Source organism: Cebus imitator, unplaced genomic scaffold (assembly GCF_001604975.1).
Source record: "Cebus imitator isolate Cc_AM_T3 unplaced genomic scaffold, Cebus_imitator-1.0 Scaffold262, whole genome shotgun sequence".
Classification (NCBI taxonomy): domain Eukaryota; kingdom Metazoa; phylum Chordata; class Mammalia; order Primates; family Cebidae; genus Cebus; species Cebus imitator.
In genome coordinates, this window is record NW_016107577.1 from 199,446 (window position 1) to 223,355 (window position 23,910).

At 38.9% G+C, this 23,910-nt stretch overlaps 1 protein-coding gene and 1 long non-coding RNA gene across 6 annotated transcripts in view; one reads left to right on the plus strand and one right to left on the minus strand.

Moving 5' to 3' along the window:
• FGF13 (fibroblast growth factor 13) overlaps positions 1-23,910 on the minus strand; it is a 585,375-nt gene that overhangs the window by 64,471 nt on the left and 496,994 nt on the right. For 4 of the 5 annotated variants that reach the window (XM_017499910.1, XM_017499912.2, XM_017499909.2 and 1 more), the window contains 2 exons: positions 10,088-10,198; positions 4,526-4,629 (listed from right to left, as the gene is read on the minus strand). In XM_017499910.1, coding sequence (XP_017355399.1) covers positions 4,526-4,629; positions 10,088-10,198 — 215 coding nt within the window. Of the gene's footprint in view, positions 1-4,525; positions 4,630-10,087; positions 10,199-12,078; positions 13,052-23,910 lie in introns of those variants that run through there. The other variant, XM_017499911.2, reaches the window with a different exon arrangement.
• LOC108283550 lies at positions 13,266-17,441 on the plus strand. Its single transcript, XR_001816884.2, has 3 exons — positions 13,266-13,387; positions 15,573-15,658; positions 16,736-17,441. It is a non-coding gene; the product is annotated as an uncharacterized LOC108283550 (long non-coding RNA).

Consider the following 23,910-nt stretch of genomic DNA (forward strand, 5'->3'; position numbering starts at 1 on the left):
AGAGTCCTTCAAACATGTAAAGGCAATTTGTTGCAAGAGCAGAAAAACATTGGTATGAGGAATTTGGAATAAAGGATAAAATGTATATAAACTCATGGTTTCTGACTTCAGTGGTGGGTCCTCAGTGCCTCAGTGTCATTCAACAATCATTTTTCTTAAGCCCAGATCAGTGGTTTTCATAAGCATTAGCCAAGGAGCTTTTGAAAATATTCATGCATAGATCCCACCCTTGGATATTTTGATATAATTGGTCCAAGTGTAGCACAGAGAATGGAATTTTTTAAAGGTCTCTAAATAATTCTGATGGGTACCTAATGCTGAGAATCATTATCTGATTACAATCTATGGGTCAGCAAACTTTCTGGGAAATAAAGGGACAAGTTATTTGGTAAATAATTTAGGCTTTGTGGGTCGTAAGGCCTCTTGCAACTATTCAGCTCTGCTGTTGCCATGCAAAAGCAGCCACAGACAATAAGTAAATGAATGAGTGTGGCTATGTTCCAATAAAACTTTATTTTCACAAACAGGTAGTGGGTTGGATTTCACCCATGGCCTTAGCTTATCTACTCCTGTTTATTAGACTGTTTCCATTCCCCTTGCCCAAAACAGTTGTTCCCATCCTTCTTTACCTATGGGTACCCCCAAAACTCTGACTTTCAGTAGATGACCTCTTATTCTACTTTAACGGAAAAATGCAGATTGTCTGGTAGAAAATTCTTCTACTTCCTGGTCTATTACTTGCAGACTCAATAAACCTGTGTCTGTATCTGTCCTCATCCCTTTGCCTCCTTTTAGAGATTCAGTGTCCCTTCTTTTCAAGATGAATCTAATTCTTTCACTTAATTCCATCACCCTTTCATCTCTTCTGCAGCTCCACTCCATAAAGAATACCATTTCTTATGTGTTCAATCACTCCCTTTCTATTTGTTCCTTTCATTTACTTAACAAATATGATCAAGTGACATCATTAACCAGAGAACCCTCAAAGTCTTCCTCAACCCTGTGTTCTTCCCTAAATGCACACCCACCTCTGCCTTCCCTTAAAAATTCTATACCTGTAGCCTCTACTTCCTCTCTTCCCATTCACTCTTCAAGCCACTAAAATCTGGCTTCTGTTCCCAATATTCCACTGAAACTGCTTTTATTAAGATCACCCACAACCTTCATATGCAACATTTCACATTGCTGACTCTCCTTAAAACTCTTTCCACATTTAGCTTTTGTGATACCATTGTATCTGCCATAGTTAGTTATTCTTCCTCTGCTGGTCACTCTCAAGCTGTTATTCTCTAATATTATTTGCCAAGCTCTCTCCTCTTCTTATGCTACACATTCTCATAGCCATTTCCATGGCATTGACTGCCACCTACATGCGATAACTCCCAAGTTTTATTTCTAGTTAATGTCCCTTTCTCAAGTGCTAAGTCCATATTTTCAAATATCCCTTGAAAGCTATACTCAGGTATCTTCCTCAAATCTGCCTTTTCCCTTTATTCCCATTTGGTTAACAGTTTCCTCATCAGCCGAAATGTCAGAGGCAAAATTCTCCCTCTTCCTCATGACCCTTGATAATCCACTGAGCACTACTATGAAGATTTTTTTTTAAATCTCTACCTGAAGACACCTCATTCTCATCTGTTCAGTGAATGGCAGCCGTACATGTTTAACCACATATGGTAGTCCTGCTTTCCTTCCAAATCCAATCAGCCACCAAATCCTGATGATTCTACCTCTAAAGTATTTCAGCAATCCATCTCCTTTTAGCCATTCCCACTGTAACTACTTTTTAGGCAGACTGTAGTCATCCCTCACCAAGATTGTTTGCAATAACTTCCTAATTTTTTTAACTTGCCCACATCAGTAGCCCCTTACTTCCTTTTCTTACTTTTTCTTTCTCTTTAGGTCATTGTCCTGTTCTATTTTCGCTTTGCTATGAGGTACTTTGCAAAATCGCATACAGTATTTCTGTAGTAGAAGTGCCATGGTTTTATAAGAGAGAAGAGTGATCCTTCCTCTTTGGTTGCTGTCTCTTTTTGATGATACGTGATATTTCATTGAGCTTTTGGTCTCAGCAATATAAGTTGCTGAAGTCACTAGGATAGAGCTCCATCCTAAATAGAGTCTGGACACCACACTTTAAGTAAGACGACAACAAAATGAAGTGACCAGTGAGTATGGTAAGGGATTCCCAGCCACAATCAATAAGGAGTAATTGGAAGAACTGGAAAATAAATTCTAAAGAGGATTCTGATTTATTTCCTGGAGAAGACTAATTTGGATATTCGTTCTCTATATGAACTCCAGGACCATCAATCAGGCATATTTCCTCCTTAACAAAAACAGAGTTCCTTTTCTCTAATAGGAAATATTTAGTTAAGGCTTCTTTTTTCTTAATAGGAAACACATACGAGGTGTTCTACATTTGGGTGTATACTGGCGCATCCATCATGGAAAGGAAGTTCACTATTAGTCCTCATTTCCCTGGGATGCCTTTCTTAGAAATGACCTCACATTGACGTTTACCAGTTTGCTGAAATAATGGTTAATTTGAATGGTAGGCTATGCATTTTCAACATTGATTCCTTAAGTGGAATACTGAATGCCCTAATTTTCTTGAGTGGGGGCACCTGACATATAAGCCAAGTTAAATAATTTTCCACATTATTACTTAAATATTATTTCCAAAGTACGTTCTTCAATTGTGTTGTTTTAAAATTTATTATTTAATGGTGATTGCAAGCCAGAGAAATTCTGGATGATTTAGCGGTAACTATTTCATATGATATCTGGCATGTGCTTCCTCAAAAGTATGCCCAGTATATTCTATTTCCTTATCATGCCTTCACAATATTTTCAGAAAGCATCTATTTTATTAAAAAACCTACTGTTGTATCTGGTCCTGTTGAGGCAGTCTGTTGATCTAAAGGAAATTACTTAAAATCCTTCATTATTAAATTATCTTATCTTAGCACACAAATCTAAAATAAAATCCCCTTTCTTATCTTTTATAATAGCACTCTAGTAATAAAGTGACATATTTCATGAGCTTTGCCATAAAATCACATTTTTCATTTAGTAAAAAGAGCAAAGCCCCTATATTTATTAAGCAATCAGACTTATGAAATTGCCTGATAGGAATACTGATAGTGACCACGGTTTGAGGTATATGCTGATAATAATCTTTTTTTCATAACTTTTTTCATAATATGAAACAGACTACCTGATTTACCAAATAAACAGGCCCTCTGTGGCCTTAATCTTCTCCCACCTCTTTCCTATCTTGGCCTCTGCAAAACAGGGTTATGATATGGTTTTCACCATATCTGCCAAGAATCTTCCTGCACACCTGGCTTTGAAAGAAATTCAGGAAACAAGCGAGCAAGCGTGGTAAAAGGTAGTGCTTCACTTGCAGTTTGAGGAACAGATTTCTATAGTCATACTAACAACCTTCTTTAAGATTTGCTAGTAAGAAGTTCAAGCAATTTTCTCCATTTTAAACATTCTTTTCCTTTATTAAAATACATTAATTCAAAACAAAGCTTTAAAAAATATTCATATATTAGGCTGGGCACAGTGGCTCACCCCTCTAATCCTGGAACTTTGGGAGGCTGTGGCAGGTGGATCACTTGAGACCAGGAGTTCGAGATAAGCCTGGTCAACATGGCAAAACCCCGTCTCTGCTAAAAATATGGAGTGTTACCACTACACTCCAGCCTGGACCACAGAGCAAGACTCTGTTTCCAAAAAATTAAATTAAAAATTCATATATCAAATAGTCTCCTATCTGAAACTAGATCTACCAATAAAAAATAAAATCCTAAGCCTAATACTGTACCATTTTGCTTATACCTAAATGCTAACATTTTTTTAAAGTTTAATTTGGCCCCATATTACATACTGAATTGTAGTCTATATTGTTTATACATTCATCTGTAAAAAGTTCCATTTTTCATTCTGTTCACTCCAAAGTTACAAGAAAAAGACAAGCAAGAGTTTGTAGGAAAGGAAAGGTTAAATTGTGCTTATATTTAAAGGAGAAGCACTCAGGAATCCTGTTCTAATCAAACTGAGGATAAGAAATAGAACTCTATTCTAGAAAAACCCTTCTAAAACTGATTTTCATGTCCTTGAGTTGATCTGAGGCAGAGTGTTCATTATTTTTTCTAGGAGTAAACCTGGATAAATATACGTTCAACTGAGTTAAAGAAATGACTTTGCTTCCCACAGCTGCAAAGCAAGGCAGCAAGACAGACCATTATATGCTACACAAAATGACCCAGATGACACTGTATTAAAAAATGTTCAGTGAATATTTGATTATATACTAAAATGCTTGCTTCAAATAATTGATTAGTAATAGATATATTTTTCACAGAAAGTTAATTTGTCCTTTCAATTGAATATTTCCATCAACATTCTTTCTCTTATCACAGAAATCTGTAATGATAACACATATGAAACACATTTTCTTTCATATCAGATGAAAAGTATAATAGTCAAAACATGCATACAGTAAAAGGCTTACCGAGGTGTACAAGTATCCCTCACTGTTCATTGCCAAGTACAGCTTGGTTTGAACTCCCTGGATAGCCACCACTCGCAGACCCACAGGGATGAGGTTAAACAGAGCTGAAATTAAAAAAAGAACATGAAAACAATGTTACAATTGTGAAATTCATAACTTTTCAATGTTTCCAGCAGGACTGTCTGGTCCTACAAAAGTAGTGTGTAGTTGGTGAGGATATGCGTGTACATCTCTTTATGTATACATACATACAAATACACATCTACACACACACACACACACACACACACACACACACACACACACACACATCAAGGCAGATAGATAGGATCTCATTCTACCTTTTAGTGTATTTAATTTCATGGTTGCAGCCAGATAACAGGAACTGTAACTACATGTTATCTAACAGACTGGAGAAAATAGAAGGCTTTGGTCACAATTCCATGGTTTTTACAGTGTTGAAGGTGGGAAATCTTGATGATTCTGGAAAGATATAGTCCCAAGAATTGTTCTGTACATTAAATAGTGTCATCCTCAACAAATTAAGGTTTTAAACTGCTCCCCAAGATAACAGCTGAAATCCTTACAGTCATATTTAAAATCTACCTGTTGGGGAGAGGCCTAGACTTTTAGAAGAGTCTAATGCCCTCATCTAAATTATTTGTTATTCCCTAAACAACAACTCCAAAATACATCCAGGTCTTGTAAAAAGAAAATGTTATTTTGTAGCTCTATGTTTAAGAGTAGTATTTCTTAAAGGACCAACATTTTCCAAGAGTTGAGAGAGCTCCTAGCTTTTAGTCTCCAAGAGCAAAGGACATAGGAATAAAAATAATGAACTTGAAAGAGGTGTATTTTATTAATTTATTATTATTATTTTAGCAAAATAGTTGCAAGTGGGCAGCCAGTTGGTGCCAGTGAGGACTTCATTTCTCCATTTGAAGATTTGACTGCGTGAAACTTACACCCAGGCTTTCCTCACAACCACACACCACTCACTGGAGACAACTAGTGGGTGTCCTCCCACTACCAGCTGTCTACTCCCTCCCACACTCTGAATAAAAATAAAACAGTACATTTTTGAAACGTAGTGCTTGCCACACACATCTTTTGAAAATAGCCTGTGCACCTTTCTCTCAGGAGTCGTACAGCAATGTTGATGATTTTTGCCTTGTTTTGTAAGTTTATTGAGGATGATAAATCAGTCTGTTATGGTTTCTGTGTACAAGAATGTAAAGGAGTCACCCTGTGGGTAAGAATAGTTTTTCTGGCATTGCTTATCACTGTGCATATGTATTCTCCTGTAGTAGGTGGGGTAATATGGATGAGAAATACTAATGAAGAACTAAATATTCCTTGGTGAGCCTACAATGTATCATTCCTTTAAAACCGGGGTGTTACCAAAGAGGAGCTAGGACATATTGTACAGTTCAAAAGACAAGTGTTCCTACCACATGCCACTGATGGCACTTCATTCAATACTCATCAAATTAAAAGCTGTGCCCTTCTGTTATGCGAGGTAAAGGAAAGTAATTGCACAGATTGCAAGCCAAGGTCTCATGCTATATTTGACAATGCAATGCACAGGCAAGAAGTCTGACATCTCTGAGCATGTCATGTGTATGTCATATCCCTTTCTGTTGACGATGTCTTGTTCACAGCAGGTGTTCAACACCCATTTGTGTATTGATAGCAATCTGTATAGTGAAAATATGATACTATGTTTTTTAAAAGTAAGAGATCACAATCCCATTTATATAAAAGCTCATAGTTGAAAAATTCTGAGATCTAAAAAACTAGACCAAAACTTCCACATGGGGTTGGTTTAAAAGCCATATCACTACATACCACTTGACAACTATATTATCATTATATGTTTGAAACCTAGTTTAGTCATAGTAATAAATGACGGAGAATAATTATTTATAGAACTTCATGTTTTTTAATAATATTCTGAACTTTCATAGTTCTCTTAATGCAGCTTATAACAAGCAGAAAAAAGAAACAGAGAGAGAGAAAAAAAACTGACTTGATTTTCACCTTGTTCTCCAATCACTCTCTGATTCAGGTTTTAATAAGCAATGAAATGTCTAAATTTCAAACATCAGACAACAGAAGGAGGAAAAGAAGCAAAAAACATCAGCAATCAATTCCTGTGATTATTTTATCTTGAATAATGGTATTAACTATACAGCAGTACTATGTATTTTTCATTAAGTACTATAAATTTCTATGAAGCCTGATTAAAACCCAAAAATCATCACCCCAAAATAAAAACTTGATGAGAGTAGCAAATCTAGAGACTGACTGATAATACTACTGTGATCTTTTCATTTCTTTTAACATTCAAGGTAGATCATAAACTGGGTTGGTTTAAAATATGTCTAAAGGGACAGTCTGCCCAGATAAAAATGCAAAGAAATTATATCAGGTATCAGCTTAAACCAAATAACTATCTTCCTATGTGCTTTTGTTTCTCTATATCTGGTATCTTTCCTCATGGGTTTAAGATATTATTTTGATCAGGATAAAAATATTATAAATATGAGAAGAAAACAATTGTCTTCATTTATGTATTTAAAACACATTCATTAAATACCTAAAATCTTCCATTTTAGTGAAAGTTTTGAAGAAACTTTTAAAACATAGAAAGGCCTGTTTCTTGTTTGTTCTCTGTTGTGTCTGCATCAAGCACCTTCCACTTTGAAGGGCACTTCCTCAGAGCCCTTCACCTAGTTGGCACTCAGTGTTTGCTGAAGGCAACACTGAAGCAATGCTTCTTCATCAGTTGGGCTAAGGCCAATTTCTCAAAAGAGAATAATTAATAAAAGTATATATTAATGTAGATTGAAAAGGCAACATGTTGAAGTGATAATGGTACTGCAAGTTTGAAGAGAAAGAGAAATCTAGTCTTTTAAAATGTCCTTCCTTGCACCCAGGACAGATATAATAAAACTACTGCCATAAAATGTCTATCATCTTTTTCTTTTCAAGGGAAAATACATAATTTATAATGGCTGATTTCCTCATGATGAGATTTTATTGAACGGCATTTATCATTGTAATAAATCTACATAAGGTTAAATGTATATCAAACATATATTTTCAAAAAATGGATATATCTGGATAAATGTGATCTGATTTATCATGACATTGTTTACCATGTCAGAATAAAAATATTCAATTCAATCAAAGTAAACTAAATGAGAAAATATGCTGAAAAAAATAAAAGTTAATAAAAATAAGAAAAGAAAAACATGGACAAAGTACCAGGAATACATGTTAAGGAAATATTATGTATATGAGAGATAGTTGAAAAAGACAACTTATATTCTTGTTTTACACATTTAAAATAATTAAACAATACCAATAAAATTGCTTGGTTTTAAAGAACAAAGAATAAGTTCGGATGGCTGGTCTTCATGATATATCAGTTTAATCATTAAACCTTCTTGTTTCGTGATGGCTTATGCCCCATAATATCCTCAGTGGCAAAGCTAAGCTAACTCACTAGCTCCTGGTCACTCTCAGCATCAGAAGCAGATCCAAGCTCTACTGACTTGCTATTTCTACCGAAATACTTTCCATGTGTATGCATCATGTTATGACAATACTTACCTTTATTTGACTTACCTCTCTATTGCAATCTGGCTAAATACAGATTCCTGTTATCAGGCTATGTTCTTTAATGGTTTTTCAATATCATCAGTAGTACACAGAAATGCCATGTATATCAGTCAGAGTTATAAGACAACCAAAGGCAGACGCTACGCATATGTAGGAACTAAAGAGTAAAACCTACTGTATGATTTAAAGCTCTACAGTAAGAAATGGAACCTTGATATATGTGCATGTGTTGTGTATCTCCTAAAATGATTACTTACAGTGAGATCTTGATGAATTTGTTATATTGCTGTTAATAGGGCACAGCACATAAATTATCTAGTATTTTTTCTTTCTTTTCAAGAAACGCATGTGAACGCCAGACCCAAAATATTTCTTCTCTGATTTAACATTTTCAGAAATGTTAAAAAGGGGAGAGACTGGATAGGCTCACTGGCAGCTAATCACGTACTTCCCTTCAACAATGCCCAATAGACCCATTTTCCTGAGGCACTTTGGAAAGCAAAGCAGCTTACATCCCCTAATTCCTCCCCCAAATATCAATTTGCACAACAATTTATGGGAACGTGTGATTGCAGATGATCACCATGCACTAATATCTGTTATTTGATTACAGTAAAGCCCTCTAGTTACACTTGCCTAATTGTTTCAAATAGAGGAATAAGCATAAAAGAACAACTAGAATTCAGTATAAAACTTTAATATCACAACAGTGACATAGAACTTTTGCAAAGCAGTGAAGAACCATTCAGTATGGAGGTTTTTCATCCTCTATACCAACAGAGCTTTCTTCAGTGGTAATTAAAAGTGACTTCCTCTTGAGGTTATAGCTTGGCCATCAGTCCAGGCAGCATTCCTAAAAGGTGGGAAACTTCTTACACTTAACATTGAGACCCTCGTCAATGGCATTGCTGTAGCCATACATGTCCAAAAAGCTGCAGAGTATACTGCTTACCATTCAGACCTACTTTCCTTGACTATTTTCTCAGTGACAATGGGAGCATAAATGGGAAATTATCAAAGGGTGTGAGAGAAATTCAGTAGAAATTAGAGAAAAGAAAGAAAAAATTGTGAGAATTAAGTGCTCTAGCCTTATGAAACATTTATTAAGTCTCCAGAAATCTGTAAATTGCGAATTAAGTGCTCTAGCCTTATGAAACATTTATTAAGTCTCCAGAAATCTGTAAATTGCAAGAAAATATCAATTATCATTGAAGAAAAGCCTGTATTATTTGTAAGTTTATATTTTTATTACACCAAATAAATAAAACATACGTAATTAAAGGTTCTATAACATCTTAGAATCACCTTCCTTCAATAATCAGAAATAAAACCTAATTATTTTTTAAGTGTTTCTTTTTTACGCTCACCATTATAGTCTCCAATTTGGTCTTAAACCATGGTTAAAAAGAAAGAACTAAAAGAAATTCCTTTACCCACCTGTGGAGGTATATCAATGTTAAAATTCCACTAGTCTCAGGGTTATCGATGTGTGTGGGGTGGGGGCAGGGAGCAGAAGTGAAAGCCTGTAGTGATGAATTTTCATGGTATGAAACCACTCCTCTCCCTTGGGTTAAGACCCGTTCTTAACAGTAGAGATAACATGCTATTTCTGGATCAGTGTGTGGGTGGGTAAATTTTCTGTGGGAAAAAAAGTAATAAAATCCAAAGGACAGCCATAAATCTACCTAGATTTCCATGGAGATGACATTTGGATTACTCTTAGATGGTGTCAACATTATTCGCTTTAGTTTACTATCTTAGATAGATTCATATTCAACTTCCTTTAGGTTAATCTGTGTAAACAGGGTTATGTAGTGTGACTATATTTTGCATTCAATTCAGGATTTAGGAAAGCATATTTATTTTTAAAATAAATAAAAAGAACACAATGTCAACAATATGCTGGCATATACTATTTATTTTGCAGTTACTTACTGTAAGTGCTGTCCTCATCTTTGGTGCCATCAATGGTTCCATCCGCCTGCAGCTGCAAGTGGTAGCCTTGTCGGCTGTATAGCTTGGTAACTATACCCTTAAGCTGAGGCTCTGCAAAGAGAACAATGGTTTGGATCAATTGATAAATTGTGCCTATGTAGTTGAAAAGACTGGGAATTTCAATTTCTAATTTCATTTACAAATCTTAATGGAAAAGGTCAAATTACGCTTTTAAAGTGTCTGGAAGAAAGAAAACAAACTCCAAGTTTCAATATAAATATCCAAACTAAAGAAACATTTTATTTCTTCGTGGAAACATTGGGAAAGCTTCTGAAAGTGTCTATAGTTTCTGATAGCTTTACCAATGGCTTGCGGAGTGGAACTCTACATCATTGAGTATTTGAAAAGGGTTGGTAAATGGCTACTTTGCCTTTTGAAATTGCACCACTTTTCATGTGAAAGGAAAAGGAGAAAAACAAAGATAATTCAGAGTTGTTTGCCAAACAACCAAAGACCAAAAACCCACTAGCAAAGATATGCTTCAGAATGACAATTTGAATAAATAATCTCCTTTATACTAAGAAGGTAGAAAATGCATAAATAACCTGGAACCTTATTAAGGAAAGTGTATTTGGAAAATTGAGACTTTGATACCAAAAAAGGGAGGAGGGAGATACAACAACCATTAGCAAATCCTGTTATATTAATTAGTGAAAATGTGTGTGAAAAGAGCAGGGCTTTTGTTGGTGGGGAGGAAAAAATCATTGCATACTAATTTTGAAATTTCACATCAGAAGTATGATTATGAAAAATATGAGTTCTTAAAATGATTTTCAGTTATGAATCACCATAATTAATCAAGTGTCTAGTTTACCAATAACAGCCATATTATCCAAAATTTGCTTTTACTGAATACAGGCACCTGCGCTGAAATAGTATTTATGTGATTATTCGAGCCATATCAGCATGCTTTGCAATCACTTAAGCCTTTTTGAAACAAGCCTAATTTACAGTTAATGCATTAAAAACTTTGTGCAAACAGAAAACATTATATCTGCTTTTCCATTCCAGGATGTGTAGCACACATAAATGGAGAAATAACAGATCAGTGAGTCTTTTTCTTGTGTGTAATATTTATCTAGTAAAAGGTAGAAAAGATTGTAAAATATTTATTTGGTTGAGAATGGCAAATAAACTGCATGCTCCCTTGAAGGTCTACCTTGACGCAACCTGACACCTAGAGCTGAATATCCAGTCGCCAGAATATCGCGCTACTCTTACCACTGTAAATGTTCAAAAGAACCCACAATCTGGCTGTCAGTTTAAGTTCCCTCTTCAATCTCATATTTTAATAGCATGTAACCAATTATACTAGTCTAATCAAATTTCTAAGCTCTTTGCAGCAAGGTTCTATAAATCCCCCTCCCCCCGCCACCCCAGCAAACATTTCGAAGCTGCACCACAAGTCAAGTCTGTCCCAAAAAGCTTAAAAGTAATGAAAGAAACGCAATGCCTAGACAGCAGAAGCCCACATCCCTTGGAGGTGGAAGCTGGAGGGGAAGGGTCTGACAGGCAGAGATAAAGGCAAGAGAGGGATTCCCCAGGCTCTACTGGGGAGGGAGGATGGTGTCTGTCCAGCTCTAAGCCTGCAATTTCCACGCCACACACATCATAGCCATGTCCGGGTCACGCCTGCTCAGAGCCCACCCGGCATGCACACACGTGACATGTCCAAAGCTGAAGGCAAGTCTCCCAGGGCAGAATATGCACCCAGGTTCTGCGCCTGTCCCAGGGCAGTTGCAATGCAGCAAGCGTGTTACTGTTACGAAGGAGGCAAGAAAGCCATCGCCTTCCCACGCACGCACACAGGCTAGGTGGCTCTTTCTGCACAAGATGGGCCACCGACAAACTCACCTATGCTACATATCTGCCCCCCACCGCCCCTACCACACTCAAAGTATGGGGAAAAGAAAGCAAAAACCCCTTCCGACCTGGTCTTCTTCTGCGTCTCTTCTTGGAGCCGAAGAGTTTGACCCGGGAAAAGACATTTAACTTGTTTTTGTCGCAGCTGGTCTTGCCTTTGCTGGGGCTGCTGACACACTTGCAGGCATTGGATTTCTCGCGCTCGCGGGCTTGTCTCTTCTGACGGATGAGCGAGCTGGCGATAGCCGCCGCCATGGCCACGACGCCCACCACCACCGCTTCTTTTGCTGCCCCTCTCTGGGTTCACCTCCTCCTCCTTCTCCTCCGCTGCTTGTACGCTGTCTCGCGACTTGGCCGCCTTGGTCTCCTTAGCTGGCGTTTGCCCGGGCTTCTCCGCACTCGGGCTTCAGCCAAGGAGGGGGCTCAGCATGCCGTCCGAGCTCCTCTGGCGGCGGTCCGGCTCCCGCGCGGGCTGCTGGCTGCCTGGGTCGGAGTCGACGCCACAGCCCCGGGCCGGGATCGCGGGCGAGACTGGCAGGCGGAGGCAGAGCTGCGCGACTGCGTGCGGTCGGCCCCTGCGCCCCGAGGACACTGTACAAGTCCAAGTGGCTCGGGTCGGAGTTTCGCGGCACCCCCCGCCCTGTGCCGCGCGGAGGGGGCCAGAGGAGGGAGGCAGGCGGAGGGAGTGAGCGCGGGCGGGAGAGAGGCCGGGAGCTCGGGCGGCCGGAGGGAGGAGGGAGGAGGCAGCGCGCGGGGGAGCGCGCCCTCGCCCTGGCCCCTCCGAGTCTTCGACTAGTCCTTGCAACTTCTTGGCTTGATAATCGGGAAAAGTTGGCCCGTGCCAGCTTTCCGACAGGGATCAAACAGGTAATGGCCTCGCATCTTCGCTGTTGCTGCTGCTCTGAGCGCGGCACAGTCGCAGCACACGAATTCAGCAGCCGCAGGCACCCTCCGGAACAGCGCAACAGCCTCCCTGCAGCCCCCTCCCGCGGCGGCCCCTCCCTCCCAGAGCCGAGTCCGCGGGCTCAGAGCCACAGGCCGCCCCTCCCACCCCCCCACCCCCCAGTACCCAGCCGGCCGTTCGGCTAACACCTGTAGGGGCTTCCGCACTGCCCCATCTTCCAAATCCTTCTCCCCTCCTTTTCCCGAAAGGAGCTTCGGGAAGAAACAGTGATGGGGGAGGAACCGGGATGAGGTAGTTGGGCTGACGGAGCGGGGGTTCGCTCGGCATTGGGGGATGGCGCGGTGGGGGTGTTTCCTTAGTGTTTGAGCTGACCAGATTGTACTCGGGCTGGAGCCCCTAAGAAGTTCGCCAGATTCCTGCCTGTGGCTTGGACGCACCAACCACCAGCAGAACCTTCACACACCCGCGCGGAAGTATTTTGCTTGGCGATACTTGTAGCCATTCAGGAGAGGAGGCCAGAGTCCCCAGACGGGTTCAGCCCCAGCCATAGCAGCAGAAGCCGGCACTGCAGAGCTGCGCCCGCACACCACGCTGCCACCCAGTGGTTTTTGCTGGCTTTTCATTTCAAGCCAATTTGTAGAGTACAAAACCTGTTTTTCCTCTGCGCCTCTTATCTATTCGCTCGGATTTCGGATCCAAGCAGAGAGCTTGGGTCGTGTACCAGAAACACTACGTATTTGGGAAATGAAAAGTCGAATCTCTGTATTTAAGCTGTGTCCCATCTCTAATCTCCGAACTTATTTTTTTCTACTCCTCCAAAGTCAGGCAGTCTCCCTCCCTCCAGAGGAACCAGTCTGGCTCTTTGCTGGCCTCACTTTATTAACAAGTTCTGTCCTCTCCCTGTGTTATATTTTATTCTGGAGGAAAAGAAAAGAGTTTTTGAGGCCAGAAATGCAGCAAAGAGAAATGGCCTATCTACATCCCTACCTTCAAACAGACAAAATTATTTGACTATTTTACTGAATTTATGAGGCCAAATAGGAAGCAAACTAGAGCAGCTCTACTACCTTGAAGCCCTACACCACCTTTACTGGACTGCTACGTGGCACCCTTATCACCTCTTTTCAGAACTGATGTAAACGCAAAACCAGATGCTCAGCTTATCCCCAGACTCCAGCCCTTTTTTTCTTGTTTGACCGCCCAACAAACAAGCTCGGACTCAGCAATACTTAAATACTTTCAGGCTTCTTAGCCCGTGAGAGCTGAATCACCTGACCCTTCTGTAGATTCCATTGCTTCACAGGGGAAACTGTTGCTATCCCTCCTTCCACTTCTCCCCAATCTTGAAATGCCTCTTGCTCCACCAGAAGCACCACTGTGTGTCTGCAAGGCAGACTGGGGTAAAGGTTGCTGTGAGTTGAGACTGATAGTTACAGGAGAATGATGCCAAAGGGTCTGACTTTTTCTACCTACTCTTTTGTACTTTTGGCTTTCCCAAATGAAAAGGGAGGACAAGGTAGACAAGAGTTTTAGCACCTCAAGTCTATTCAAGTATCGACTTCTTTAAACTTTTATTCATGGGGAAAAACAAATCCCTGATGAATGACTCCACTTCTCTCAGATAGCTCTCACTGTTTGCTTCAGCAAACACCATTCATAAGATATTTTCAGGATGCCTGTAGAATTCATGGTGTGGCCACTCTCTGATAGATATTAGAGGTAAACAGATTCAGAGAACACTTCAGGAATAGATAATAACAATGGCAGGGGCACTTATTACAAACTTGCAAACACAAACTGTAAATACATCCTTTTGTTTCTAACTCCTGTCTAGCACCCACCTGAGCTCATGGAGCCATTGGGCCAAAGCTGATAACCACATGATTCTACACGTGTTTATAGATGTCTTTCTTGCTCTAATCCTTCTCTCCCTGATGAAATTGTATAATATTGAAAAATGAAGAGTATAGGGTAGGGGAAACCAGACTCTCCTATCACACGTTCCTGCCAACCCACAAAAGGTATTTGTACCTTTTTATACCATGCCCGCCTTGAATCTTTTGTCTTCATGATCAGGAAAATGCATGGCATATTATTAATGACACTGGAGAAGGGGGCATCTCTCTGTGATCTGTCTGCCTACAAACCTCATTCCTTCTCCTCTGTCTTCCACTAAGAGAACTCACAAAGTCCTGTGACCAGAGGGTAAATTCAATCTGGGACAGAAAGTGAAATAAAACCATTTTGAAATTGGGTCCAAATCACATTGTTCAATGAAATTAACCATTAATAAAGCAGATATTGGCTGTGTGTGGCGGCTCACACCTATAATATCAGAACTTTAGGAGGCTGAAGCAGGTGGATCACCTGAGGTCAGGAGTTCGAGACCAGCCTGGCCAACATTGTGAAACCTCATCTCTACTAAAACCAGAAAGTTAGCCAGGCATGGTGGCGCTTGTCTGTAGTCCCAGCTACTCAGGAGGCTAAGGCAGGAGAATCGTTTGAACCTGGGAGGCAGAGGTTGCAGTGAACTGAGATCACGCCACTGCACTCCAGCCTGGGCATGAAGAGTGAAAGTCCATCTAAAAAAACCCAAAAAAACAAAAAAAATAATGCAGATGTGTTCGTGTTTTCCTAATTCTCTTGTCTTTTTCCTAGGTGCTTAAAAATTCAGACAGGAGTGTGAATATTACTTTCAAATCTCTAACAGAAAACTGTGCCAAAGTTGCATACATCTTGAGAAGGTATAATGAAAGACAGAATTGCAGCCAATTCTAGAAAAGCATATTTTTCTTTTCTTTGCTGCCCCACTGCCATCTTGGACTAATAGTATGACATTTATATAGGGGAAGTAGTAAAGAACTCTCTTTTGTCACCTATTTCCAAATCCCTTTTTCTCCTGTTTTGATTTGTTCCTAGCAGTTCACATTGGGCCCTTACTATGGAACTTCCTGGATCTCCTCCATATTTGTAAATTTCAATTATCTCTGCTTAGCTAGCCCTGGTGGTTCAAACTCTTCTATGCCCCATGGGCCTGTTCTCCTTTGTTTCTCCCAGTTCTCCTCTCTCCCATTGTGTTGTCCACCAACCTCTCTTTTTGACCATGTTCAGAAAGAAAGCATTCTTAGCTTCTTTTTCTAACTCAACTCCTGAAGAGTTCTAGCCTGACAGGCTGGAAACATATGTTTTAGTCCTATCTCTGCCACTAACTGACTGTGTTGTCTTGAGTATGTCATGTCTCTATATTACAACCTCAATTTTCCCATCTTTAAAGTAATGCTCAGACAAGATTGGCAGTCTTCACTTTGTATTCTTCAGCACTCTAAAAGTAATGAAAAGTAATAAAAGTTCCCTTGCCAATGTTTCAACAGTAGATTTAATCATTTTAATTCTTTTCATTCAAGTGTTTACTTCAATTTCTGTTTTCATCTGTTTTATATAGTGGAGCTCATTGTATGATTTATTATGTAAAAAATAAAAATGAAAAGATTCTGGTACTAAAAACAAAATGTTTGGAAACCTCCTGATGACATGTTCCTTAAAGTCCTTTTGGCTCTAAGAGCCTATGATTATTTTTCCCATGTGTCGCTGTTCCTACTTCTTTATCTTCCCCTCCTCATACTTCCCATCTCTCTGTTCTCTTCCCACCCCATGAGAAAATAAATTCTAAATTGAATTCCAAGGAAAAGTGCAAAAGTCCCTTTGATTCCACTCCTCGTGGGTTCACTTGAGAACTGGGTTTCATTATTCTTTTCAGAGAGAGTTATGTGAGTTATCAGGGCATAGAATGCTGATCGTTCTCTGCCAATCTCTTTCGGCAGGACTCAGAGGAGCTGTAAGGAAGCTGAAGGGACCTGCTCTCAAGAGGCATCTCCGGGAGAGAGGCAGAAACCCAAACAGATGTGACTGTGATGAGTAAAAATGAAAGAACTCTGACAGCCTAATCGGGAGCAGCCTCAGTCTCTTCAGAGAAGAAAGGAATTGGCTGTCTTTCTGAAACTCTGAAAATGAAAGATTTCAAACACCCTTCCTCCATGAAGATAAGGTCACTCAGAATCACTTGCCAGTTTGTTCTCCTTCTATACTAATAGTTCACCAAAATGTCTGAGTGGCAAGATACCAGGTCAAGGACTGATTATGAGCTCAAAGAGAGGAAACGTTGGCAGGTTAAAATGCACCAAGGTCGAGTAACACTGGGATCTCACCATTCACTAACGAAGGCAGCAGAGAAGTATTTACCAGATGAGGTAGCCAAGTTCCACCTTCTGTGTTCTATCTAATTATGTACAGAGTCTCAGAGAAAACACTGGTTAGAAATACAAATGAGGAGAAAAGAGAAAAGCTAACAGAGTAGGCTCTTAGCAGCCAGCTGCCAACCAGGCACAGTGGCTCACACCTGTAATCCCAGCATTTTGGGAAGCTGAGGCAGAAAGATCCCTTGAGCCCAGGAGTTTCGGGCTGCAGCAAGCTATGATCCCACCACCTCATTCCACCCTGGGTGACAGAGTAAGACCCCACAAAGAAGAAAAGCAAGAGAGAGAGAGAGAGAGAGAGAGAGAGACAGAGACAGGGGAAGGAGGGAGGGAGGGAAGAAGGGAGGGAGGGAGGGAGGGAAGGAAAGAAGGAAGGAAGGAGTGAGGGAGGGAGGGAAGGAAGGAAGAAAGGAAGGAAGGAAGGAAGAAAGGAGGGAAGGAAGGAAGGAAATAAGGGGAAGGGGAAGTGGAAGGGAAGGATATAGACTCTTAACACTTAACTACAGGAGGAAAAATGCAATTTAAGGAAATCTTGTTAGTGTCACACTAGAATTCCAGGTAAAGAGTGACTACTGTATCCTGTTCCATACCCTGACACATATATTAGCTGGTAAAGATCACATCATTTAGGGAAGTTATACTTCAGAAACAAAGGTCTCCAGGACTATCCTTTTAGAACTGATTGGCTCTTCTGAATTGCATTTACAATGAAAATTCAAAAGACTTTAGGCTTGCATCACACTATGATGGTGGCTTGGTTTTCATTACGTCCTGTCTCTGAGATCATTGTCTAAATCCTCAAGCTATAGAATTTACTGAAGCTACCTCTGATTTATATTTAAAATCAATTGAGGAAACACTGATTAATTCTGATCCTTAAGAAAAATCCTATAACCCACATAAAAATTTCATTGTTCAGTCATAATTTATGAACATTAAAGCCATAAAACACACTGATGGTATTAATCATGTCCATGAATTCAGCTCTTCACCATTTAATTAGCAACGGCAACTGCAACATCAAGAGTTCAAGGCCTCTGATTGCCTGCTTGGCCATTTAATCAAGAAAACCTGGAGAGGAATAGCAGCCTTCTAGGGTGGAGGTTTCTTGATCTTGAGGAGAAAACACAGGAAATGAGCTTAAGCTTTAATATTTGGGGATTTAACTTCTGTACAAAGAAAACACTCTTTTCAGTGAAGGTTGTTAAATACTATAATTGATTTCTGAATTATCTTCTATAAAAGCTTTTATGAATACAACAAAAACTTTATCTAGGTGTGTATGTGGGTTGATTTCTATTAAGACTATCATTCTGTCATTAAAACGACACCACAATTTATATAACCATGACCTGCCACCAAGAAGTAATCACAGGAAATGTGGAAGGGGGCAGTAACACCATTATGAGAAGGCAAAGGTCTCCTTTGATAGGTCATGGGGATTGTTAGTAGTTTTCGTTGGTTTTTTTTTTTTTTTTTTTTTTTTTTTTTTTTTTTTTTTTTTTTTTCTGAGATGGAGTTTCGCTCTGTCTCCCAGGCTGGAGTACAGTGGTGTGATCTTGGCTCACTGTAACCTCCAACTGCTGGGCTCAAGCCATCTCCCACCTCAGCCTCCTAAGTAGCTGGGACTATGGGCACGTGCCACCACATTTGACTAATTTTTTAAAAAAATCTATTGTAAGGCCAGGTTCTCTCTTTGTTGCCCAGGATTGTTTCTATTTCCTGGTTTCAAGCGATCCTCCTGCCTTGGCCTCCCAAAGTCCTGACAATTACAGGTGTGAGTCACAGCATCAAGATGATTGCCTTTAGAAGATCATACTGGATAAAAACTGGAGCATGTAGATAAAGGCAGTCACATTTATTTCCTAAAGTTTCTCTCATCCAACTTGCAGAAAACACTTTGTAGACACAATCAGTGTATTATTAATCAAATGGGTTGCTTTAGTGGTGACAGAGTGTCTAGAGCCAAGAAAAGCATCAGGTTCTCTAAGTGAATTTGATTCTGCTTTACTCAATAATAGTTGAAGATATTGAAGGAACAATTTCTATTTTATGAACTAAGTGATGGCTAACAAACATAAATGAGGTGTTTCTATGATGAGACATTTATGGCAGACTAAAAATGTACAAGAATCAGAGACAAAGTATCTGTAACACTGGGTTCATTTCTTGCACAGTGAACTAGGTAATCTAAATGAAAAACTAGGGGAAAAAATGATGGAGGATTTGAGGCAAAGGCAGACAGCCTGATTTTTCTGGATCTAAACCACTTCAGGAAATAATGTTACTGGAGGGTGACCTAAACTCAGGATTTTAGGAAGAGAATTCAGTGTGGACAACTGACCTAATGTCTGTTATTTTTAGCATGTGGAGGCAAGATTCACAACCAGCATAAGAAACACTGGATGGATTTCCTACTTGCCAATGGCACTGTTTTCCCCAATTTCCTATCAAGAATTTCTATTTTTTAAAGCAACAGAGAGGTAACGGGAAAATAATTTGGGGTTCCCTTAGGATTAAGAGTCTTAACACATCTCTTTTCAGGCACTGACCAAGATTTGAGCAGAACCACCTGGTAAATTCAGAAAAAATACTATCCTCCGTATTCTAAGGAGGAGATGAAAGACAGGTTGATAACCCACCTGAGAATTGTGCAGGTGCCCTAGATGATTTTTAAGCTTTCCACTCTGCTTTAGATTTGTTTTTCCCAAAACTGGGGTTGGAAATGGTGATAACACTCAATAAATACTATGGTTATAATTGGACAAGCAAGTTGTTAAGTGCTATAACCTTATTCCCTGTAATCCTTACAACAACTTGTAAGGTAGGTATTATCAGTATTGCCATTGCAAAGGTGAGGAAAGTGAAGCCTAGAAAGACTAAGTGATACAACTACTGGTTTCCTGGCTCGTATATAAGTGGAAGTGAAAGTATTTAAACTAAGTATCCTCAGCCAAAAAAAAAATACAATTTGTGTGTACAAGGCCAGACCTTTAAATACTACTTCTTTCCTCATTGGGAGTGGATCTGGAATTTGGGTTGCTTGACAGTACTGCCTGGTTGTGTATCTTGTGGCTTGAGGGAGTGAACAAGATGAAATATAGCATGATTTTCTAATCAGTTTTGTTTTTTTCTTTAACAAAAGTGAATTACGAAATAAAAATAATACATATGATCTATGCCTAGTTATGGGCACAGTTTCCAATATTCAGTAACTTCTTACAGCAACATTTAAAGAAAACATTCCTAACTTTCTCATGAAAATTATATGATTATAAATCACTACTTAATGTTATTCTAGGTTTCCTAGCCCAATAAATAGTTTGACACTAGAACCTGTTTTCTCTCAGGTATTCTGGGACTTTGGAATGCTATGAGACCCAAAGGACGCTTCCTGGCCTTTCTCTCCATCACTACCTAGCAGAGACAAGAAGTTAAAGCACTCCAAACACTCCGTTCTTTTCATATAGGAAAAACTGGCTTTCCACACTGTAAGCTTTTTTGTGCCATCTGTTTTTAGCTACAGGAAGCTTGAGTTCAGCCAAAAGAGAGAAAAATATTATACACAGTGTATTCACTTCCATACTCGGAAGCCCATGACTATCCTTTTGCAATCAGGCGTTTCTCCAGTATTTATTCTAACTAATTTGCTCCAACTTTTCCCTCCTGACAGTTAAAAGTACAATCAACTAATTAAACTTACTTAGTAACTTTTTGAGCCACCACTGAGGGCCTCAAGCAGTTTTATAAACTGATTTCTAAATTTCTAAAGCCTTGATGCTCACCTAACTATTTCATTTTAGAGAAGAGATCTGAGGCAAGAGAAGTTAAATACATTTGTCTTGGGCCATCATTTGTTTATTTGTTCATTCATTAATTTCTTCATTCAAAATTTACTGAGAACTATTTGCCAAGTACTGAGCTAAGATACTAAGACTAATAGCTCTAATGTATTGAGAACCAACTCTACTCCAGGCACTATTCAAAGTACAATAAATCATTACTTAGTGTCATTGATATGTTCTTGGAAACTGCAATTTTAAGCCAAATGACATAACAAAACCAATTTTTTTTCTCGTCAACTTTGTAAGGAAAAACAATATTGAAGAAAATGACATTATCTGAGGACCTGCTGTATGTCATTTCACTTAAAAGTTGCAGTTTCCAAGAACCTATTTATGACATTTAAGCACGGACTTATTGTACTTTATCTTTGTTTACCCTTTTGAAACTTATAATAACCTTATGAACTTATCCCCATTTTACAGATGTAGAAACTGAGATGAAGAAAGGGTAATGCATTCATTCGTGTAGGGAGTGGTGGAGTCAGAATTTGGATCTATGCACACTGACTTTATATCCCATGTTTTAAAAAATGACTCTACTGTCTCCCCCAAGTGGAGGAGAAAGATAAATAAATAATTAAAACACAAGTGTGATAAGCACTTTAAGAATGATACTAAATATCCAGTGTTTTCAGAGCCCAAAGAGGGCACAGATAACTTTGTGGGCAGGAGGGCAGGAGGGCAGGAATTGAGTCCAGCTTCAGAAAACAAAACCTGTCACTGAAGGTGAATGTGGGAGGATGGGAAGAAACTCAGAAGTGAGGAACGAAATTAGGTAAATCTAGACTTCAAACCTGGATTTCAACTGTCTCCTTGTACTAGATTCTTCTTACTAGGGCATAACACGTTACCTCAGCTGAAATAACTTGCAAAGCCTTGTATTTTTATATCTCTACACTTTGAACATCAACCATTGGGGATTTGGAGAAATCAGCTGTGCTATGTGGATATTCTGATGGGCATTTGTAAGGTTTTTTTTTACTTGTTTATATATAAACAGATCGTCTTTCCTTTCCTACTGATCGCATTCAGCACATATTGTCAAAACTGATGTTCAAGTATACAGTTGCTATTGATTCTGGCCAGCAACAGCAGAGGGTTTAGTAGAAGTAACCCCTCTAGAAAGATGCCACTCAAAATGAAAATTATATTGGCATGTATGCTATGGTAAGTCAGCCATTCTCCTGATATAACTGGAGTGAGGTTGGAGACCAGAGGTTTTTCACATGGGAAGTCAAAAAATAATTTTTATGATCATAAAACTTTAAGCTAACAAATTAAAGATTGTGTGAAAATGATTGTCCAAACCAGGTAATGCCAGTAAGTCTTCTATATAGATTTCAGTATTCCTACAAGAGAGGGACAACTAGGATTTGGTTGGTATTTGAATATATTGAAAACATTTTGAAAAGTCCCCTACTCCTGTATTCCTCTTCAATTGTGCTTAATCAGTTGTTCAGTTACTGTCCTTCAATTCTTGAAATTTAGCTATCAACTGTTTACCTATTGCCTCTCTTTAAATCTCTCTTGTTCTACACTGCAACTTCTGTTAGTTGCATCCTACCTATTCATCCACAAAACACAGATATAATGGATAAAATATTCATTTTGTTTAGTGCCTCCCTTATGATTCCTTACATCTCTTTCCTAGTTCCATCTCTTTATCATTCTTTGCAAAATCTGGGTGCTTCACTGATCCCCTCTTTAGCTGGATTTATCTGTTGATTTTATTTCATTGGTAGAAATACTATGTTATGTATTATACGATAATATTGTATGAATGGCATATAAAATTATATATACATATACACAAATATTATATATAAAATATATATACACATATATATTAAATACTATATATATATATATATGTATTTAAAATTTCTGTTTGGTGTTTGATAATATGTCTGCTATTTTTTCATGATGTCCTGATCATACCTAATGAATTGTATTCCTTTCTCTATCTTACTGAACATTTTGATGACACTTAGCACTTAGGTTAAAGTCTCTTCCATATTGTCATATTTCTGGAATATGAATTACCCTGGTTGTGTCACTGCTGACTCTTCCATGGTGTTTTATTCCTCTTCTTGCTCTGTAAATTTGACATTCAAGAGGAGTGTTGTTTTCTGTAAAATAGCACATGAATCCTGGATAGTAGAGTTATCTACCTCTATGGTTTTGTGTTTTTTCTCTGCTAGCACTTTAAGGGTTTCACTGATTACAGATCCATTTTTATTTTAATTTCCCAGTACAAATTGATAGTATGAGTTCAGATGTGGGTTCCAATATCTCATATTCTCAGCCCAGAATGGAAACCTCACTTACATTCTATGTCTCCAGGCCTTGGGCCCTGATTTGTCATGAACTGGATTGGACTCCTTGGCTCCAGGGATTGTGCAGTTAACTCAAGGTTCTGTATCAAGGCTGTGGATTCAACTTAAGTCCCAGGGTATATACCTACCTCTGCTACTCTTGATTGCCATTTAGCTTCAACTGCTGTGATTTGCTTTGGCTTTGAATTGTTCCTTCATTTCTATCACTTACAGAGTTTCCTTTTTTTTTTTTTCTTTTGAATTATCTTGTGTATTGTCAAAGACTTAGGGTAATATTTTATTTATTCACTATTTCTGTGTTTTTGTAGAATAGGTAGTCACAAGCAATACCTTAGTTCAACATATTGACTAGAAGTCCTCATTCATTCTTTGCCTTAACTATACCACTAAAACTACTGTTACTAGGGTGATCAGTAACCTTCTTATTGTCATATCCAATGCCTTTTCTTGGTCATCACTTTATACAACCTTTCAGCAGTGTTTGATGCTATTGACCATTCTTTTTGTAACACATGAGTTGTCTCCCTTTGGCTTGTCCAACGCTGTGCTCTCCTAGTTTTCC